The sequence below is a fragment of the Aristolochia californica genome, unplaced genomic scaffold (genome assembly GCF_029961685.1).
Source record: "Aristolochia californica isolate CCGP_79_NKW_82.1479 unplaced genomic scaffold, dmAriCali1.0.hap1 SCAF_13, whole genome shotgun sequence".
NCBI lineage: Eukaryota > Viridiplantae > Streptophyta > Magnoliopsida > Piperales > Aristolochiaceae > Aristolochia > Aristolochia californica.
In genome coordinates, this window is record NW_027181804.1 from 24,166,455 (window position 1) to 24,172,822 (window position 6,368).

Below are 6,368 nucleotides of genomic sequence, written 5' to 3' on the forward strand. Positions count from 1 at the left end.
CTCTTTTAGAGAAAGATCTGCAACAAATCCTTTCACTTAATGTGATAATGACACTCCTATAGTGGAAGCTCCAATATTGTTCTCAGTACCTAAAAGCATGATTAATTGAAGACAATAAGTTTAAGGTCATGAGGACTGAAGATATGTTACATAAGTGCTTGTCTACATTCCTTGATTTTTATCATTGTAAAACTTATTATGTTCATCTTCTTTGGCTAATCACTATTTATTGACATTCTCCACCATCTCTACTCTTATCTATTCAAGAATATGAATGTAAACTAACCGACGAAACTTATACCATCCAAAATGGAAAATTTGCAATAAAGTGCGGACTTTTAGCTAAAAACTAACTCCAAACCTTAACTCAAATCACCTTAATTCTACTAAAGAAAATAGTAGGAATGATCAAAGCCCTTTTGTCTTCCAAATTTCACACGGTTGATAACCATTTGGTGCGAAACAGTTATTTCAGTCATTCGATCATGATCGGACGGCTGAGATAACCGTTTCACATGTTTCAGGCTAAATGATTTTTTGTATTGGATCAGCCTTCCCAAATTTAAAATTATAGTTTACATAAAACAAACCGAGTGATCGAGAGATCCGGTGATGTTAAATTGACATGTCCTTGCCATCAGCTAGTGGAAAGCTCTATATACCTAAGCCATGATCTCATATAACAAAAAGTGAGGATCAAAAAGCAATGGGAAGATACAGGGAGGGAGGCTAATGCAGCTTGCTCCACTAATCGCCTTTTGCTCACCCCTAAGCATGCGTGTTGACGACATCCTTTCACTTGTTTTTCTATTGCTCCCATCATCATGGTTTTTGCAGCAGAAAGATTACTTTCCGCACCCTAAAAACGACAACCATTTCCTTAATGCCTACTTAAATATTACCTGTGCTTGCCCGAACTCCTCACAATCTTGCCGATGCCTAACGCCTCTTCCTTCCTTCGCCTCACCTGTTAAGGAGTTTGTCTCCTCTCTTCGTGTCCTTCCCCCATCGACATCTTCTCTTCTTTCTCTTGCTCTTCCCCTTCTACAACTATGGGAAATTGTCTCTACGTCGAGTCTTCGAAACCCAACACAGACAATTCAGGGGACGAAAGGATTCTGAGAGTTGTTAAGAAAGATGGGAAGATCCTTGAATACACGAAATCTATCCCAGTGAAGGATGTTCTTCTGGATTTCGATCATTGTGGCATCGGTTTGACTCAAAATGCTTCGCAACTTCTTCCGCTGAACCACGAGCTTAAGGTAGGTCAGTTGTATTATCTTCTTCCATCCGTTGGTGAGAAGGAGTCGGACGAAGAAACTCCGGCGGACGGTTCAGTTGGAGGGGATGGAATTAAAAGGATTAAGGTGGTTATAACAAAGCAACAGCTTCAGCAGTTGATGTCCAAGAAGTTGTCTATGGAGGAGGTACTTTCCGGTCTGCAAGGATGTTTATGGAATGACGTTGATTCTGAGACGACCTGGAAGCCGAAGCTCGACACCATCCCTGAAGGAAGCGAGTTGTGTGCAAGGTAGAAAAGTGTTCTCTGTTCCTAACATCGAATTGTAGAGAAAACACAGGATCTTTTCTTATGGTTCAGAAAAAACAATCTGTAATTGTAGCATAGGATATATGTGACAGAAAGTTCAGCTTGAAGACAACTACTTTTGCCTGTATGTGATCTAAATCTTTGATTGGGTTCTGCTCTTGTATCTATTGTGGAATGATCTGTTGCAGGGTTGTTCTAGTCAAGGAAACTGAAACTAAAATCTAAAAGTTCATCTACAGAAAAAAGAAAAGTTATCCTTAACGACGGGCATTCCATCAAAAAGAAAAGCCAGAAGATTAGCCTGCCAAAGCTTCTAGCAGCAGCACTGGGCAAAGCATGTCAGTGTATTGATATATTTCATGGGACCTTTGCAAGTAATCTTGTCGGATCAGACCCGGAGTTTCTGCCAAACTTCTCTTTGAAACTGTAAATCCTCCCCTAAGTTTCCATAAATCAAGTCTACATGAAAAGGAATCTGCCATTGTTAATGAAAGTAGTAGAACGCGAGCAGCACGAAAAGTTTCAGCTGAAAGAAGAGACTGAGACGGTAAAACTAAGCGCCAGTGTCTCATTTTTCTGGATGTTTGGGAATCACCTCCCGGCAACTAATAACTTGACGCAGCCGAATAAAAACTCAATGCAGCCGAATAAAATCATGAGTGAAATTAAATCGAAAGTTCAGTTCTTTCCGATTAGAGTAAGAATTTTTTTGAGTGGACCTTGTTTTCCAGAGAAATTTTTTCTTCTCTCAATAAATTCTTCCTTATTTTATCCCAAATATAGTAAAATCCGACGCATACAAAATATCATTAAAGTCTACATAATTACAATTTCCTTGAATCACTGCTGGCAAAGGCATGAATTACAGCGTCAATAGTAGCCGTCGGGTTAACAAAACCAGGAAATCCTCTCCAAAAGCAGGTTCAGCTTTCTTTGGCGCCTGATGCTGTTAATTTTGTAGGGTATCTCCTACTGCCACCATATCGAATGCAGAAGTGGTAATGAGTTGGATTCAGGTTGGGTATGATTTGGGCCAACTTAATCTCATCGTTATATAGGTTAATGCAAACCTGATCCATTTATTGTTTGCGTTTAGGTCAATTTTGGGTTAACCCACTTAAATGTTAAATAAAAATATATATATTTAAAATCAATGATATAAATTTTATTAAAAATATTTATTGGTAAATATGTTATTTACCTTTTCAAGTAGTAAAAACTAATTTAGAAAGTTTAAATATATTGAACGAGACCATTTTGGTACAATTTTTGCTCTTTTGATCGATTAAAACAGGTCTCGCCGGGTCTTGTGCCAAACCCAGGACTCGTTTATTGATCAACCAGACCTGTTTATTGATCAACCCAACCCAATTATAGCTTGCACTGGTTTTGGGGTCAAATAAATGGATTGGGTTGGGACCGAAAGACTAGGTTGGGTCAACATTTGTCACCCCTAACTTGAAGTGGCTTTCACATTCTTCAAAATTGTTGAATTCTAGGGTTTTTATCCATGGATAACTTGGTTTGAGAAGAGGAAATAAGGAAGAAGAGATGAAAAGGAGAAGGAAATAATTGGTAGACAACAGAATGATCAAAGAGACAACAAAGACGAATTTCCTAAACCAACAACGAGTGAATACTGCTTTGAAGAGAGCAGTAAGATCTTAAAAAGTAGCAGCGAGCGAAGGAAACTTTTTGATCGATGATAAACTCCCGTCAGCGGAAGAATTATGAGATTGCAACAAAGATCAATAATGCCAAAAAATAATCAATCAAGTAGCAGGTCGGGAGATAAAGCTCGAAGATAATACTGGCAAAGACAATCTCAAATGATTTTTTTCCATTTTTTTTTTTTTTGTCAAGGGATAAGTTTGTTGGATGATTGAGGAGACAACTGCCTTGCCAACTGCCATGCTTTTCAAGAAATAAGAAAGATGGAATAATGCTGGATATTATACCACAAGCCTACTAAGTTCTAACCGATGAATTGACGGTATTGAAACCGACAATAGAAACCATTATCATTGCAGTAGAGACTTCTGTTGTTAATGTCTAAAGGCTCGGTGATCACTATGGTGATGATAGACAAAGCTAAAGACAACCAGAGAGAACTAGTAGGCTATACAAAGCAAGTTTAAGGAAGCATTGTCGGGTTGGATGAAGATACCGAGAAAATGTTGGATACCAAGCAATGACAGAAAAAATGCCAGGCCCCGTAGTCCAAGAAGAGGAACAGAAGCATACCAGGCTCCCTAGTCCAAGAAGAGGAGCAAAAGCATGCTTCTCTCAAAGAACCAAAAAAAAGAAAAAGAAAAAAGAAAAAACCAATAGTGATGATAAACCAAAAGAAGAAGAGACAATTAGGAGAAAACCATGGTTCAAATGCTTTATCCACTATTGCCCCAGGAGATGCTGACAATTTTTTTTGACTTTGCTTTCTTAGGCAGCCATGGTAGTAGCCTAAGTACTGAAGACGACCTCACTGTCACCCTTTAAATTCCTTATGAAGACCTGGATCAGCTAGAATGGCGTGGAAGCGCTCAACGAATAGGGAGGAACGACTCGGCTAAGGGGAAGAAAGACACACTGCTACTGAGTCAACCCGAGTTAGTCTAAGTCAGGCCTAGTCAAGATGGGCCACAAGGATACCATCATTTCTGTAGAGATCAACTAGGAAGGAAAAAAAACTTCACCTATTGCTTCTCTTACAACATCCTCTAAACTGATAAAAAAGATTAAAGAACCCACAATATGGGTACAACAACTCGGAATGGGCAACAGTAATAATCTGAGCAGATAGCAAGTTTGGAATTGAAAAAAAACACCATAGCTATGAGCCCTAAAAATGATCTAATACCATGTTGATTTTCAAGACTCCATGGATTACTTCTTGGAGAAAGAAGAAGAACACACATTGGGGGAGAAAAGAGGAGGTAGAATGGACTTATGTCCAAACCCTCCCTCTCAAGCTCTATTTATAACTGATAAAAATACAATATTATAATTATGCCCTTCACCCTAGTAAGAGTGAAGAAGAAACAAGAAACAAGAAACATAAACTAATTATATCAATATACCATAATTAAGTCATATCTTCCAATAACTCCTAAATTCTTCCTTATTTTATCCCAAATATAGTAAATTTCGACGCATACAACATATCCTTAAAGTCTACATAATTAAAATTTAGATGAATCACTGCTGGCAAAGGAATGAATTAAAACATCAATAATAGTCGTCGGGTGAATAAAATTAGGAAATCCTCTCCAAAAGCAAGTTTAGCTTTCTTCGATGCATGATGCTGCAAATTTTGAAGGGTATCCCCTATTGCCATCATATTGAAAGTAGAAGTGATAATGGGTTGGATTCAGGTTGGGTATGATTTGGGCCAATTTAATCTTATCCTTAAATAGATTATTGCAAGCTTGACCCATTTATTGTTTGCATTTGGGTGAATTTTGGGTTAACTTACTTAAATGTTAAATAAATAAAAATAAAAATAAAAGACAATATACTTAAATATATAAAATCAAAGTAAATAGATTTAATTAAAAAATTTATTGGTAAATAATATGTTATTTATCTTTTCAAGTTGTAAAAAATAATTTAGAACAAAACACCTAGTTTTTATATATTGAACGAGACCATTTTTGTGCAATTTTTGCTCTTTTGATCAATTAAACCAGGTCCCGCCAGGTCATGTGCCAAACCCATGACCCATTTATTGCTCAACCCAACCCAATTATAGCTTCCACTGATTTTGGGTCAAATAAATGGGTCTGGTTTGGATCAAATTACTAGGTTGGGTCAACATTTGTTACCCCTAACTTTAAGTGACTTTCACATTCTTTAAAACTATTGAATTCTAGGGTTTAATCCATGGATAGCTTGGTTTAAGAAGAAGAAGAAGAAAGAAAAAGAAAGAAGGAAGAAGAGAAGAGAGAGAAGTTGAGAAGCACAAGGCAATATCACAAGCTAAGAAGAGAAACTTTAGGGGGTTAAGAGAAAGCACGAATTTGAACTCCTCCCCCTCACTTTATTATTTATATAGGTGGGGCATGGATACCCTAATACATAAGAATAAAAAGGAATACTTTAACTAACCACTAATTGTCGCTTATGCCACTCATTCTCATAATTACATGGAAAACCACTACTCCAACTACTTCATCCGATTGTCTTTTTCCTTGGCGAAAGGGTGACCAAATGCCAAATGGAATTGTGGTACATAGCTTAAATCTCTTCGTCCATGGCAAATTTTCACCATAAATCAGTGAAAGGCTCCACATAGTAGGTAGGAATGGTGGAGAAAATATTTTAGGCAGAAAAGAGACACAAATCGAAGACAAATGGTGAGTGGAAACATAATGAGAGATAGGGTGTGAAGTGGATGGAGGTCTAACAACAATGGAGCAGTGCTCTTTGTGAAGAGCAATGGGCCTAGTATCATAAGGTGGTTCTTAAACTACTGGAGATGAGGGAAGAGAATATACCTCAGGATCATGAAGAATCTATATATGACTGATCAATGGGTGTAGAGAGAGGATCTTTAGAAGGCTTGTCCATAGTCTGAAAATCGAAATCCATTGGAATAAGTGGCTTTCACATCCCTATGAATTATGAGAAATTTGGAGGAAAGCTAGCAGAAAATTAGGGTTGAATCTAAAAAAATAGGACATAAAGGAGAAGGTGGTGGCACATTTGAGCACACTAGAGGGCATACGGTAAATAAAAAAACAAGAAGTGAGGACTACATAAGACTAATAAAACATGGGAATATTCATAGATAACATAATAGTTCAACCAACTTCTGCAAGAT

The 6,368-nt window shown here is 37.4% G+C and overlaps 1 protein-coding gene across 1 annotated transcript; it reads left to right on the plus strand.

Moving 5' to 3' along the window:
- Positions 1-1,052: 1,052 nt before the first annotated feature.
- LOC137947727 (uncharacterized) lies at positions 1,053-1,535 on the plus strand. The gene has a single exon (XM_068793498.1). The coding sequence runs from the start codon at positions 1,053-1,055 to the stop codon at positions 1,533-1,535; it is 483 nt and encodes a 160-aa protein (XP_068649599.1).
- The last annotated feature ends 4,833 nt before the right edge of the window (positions 1,536-6,368 follow it).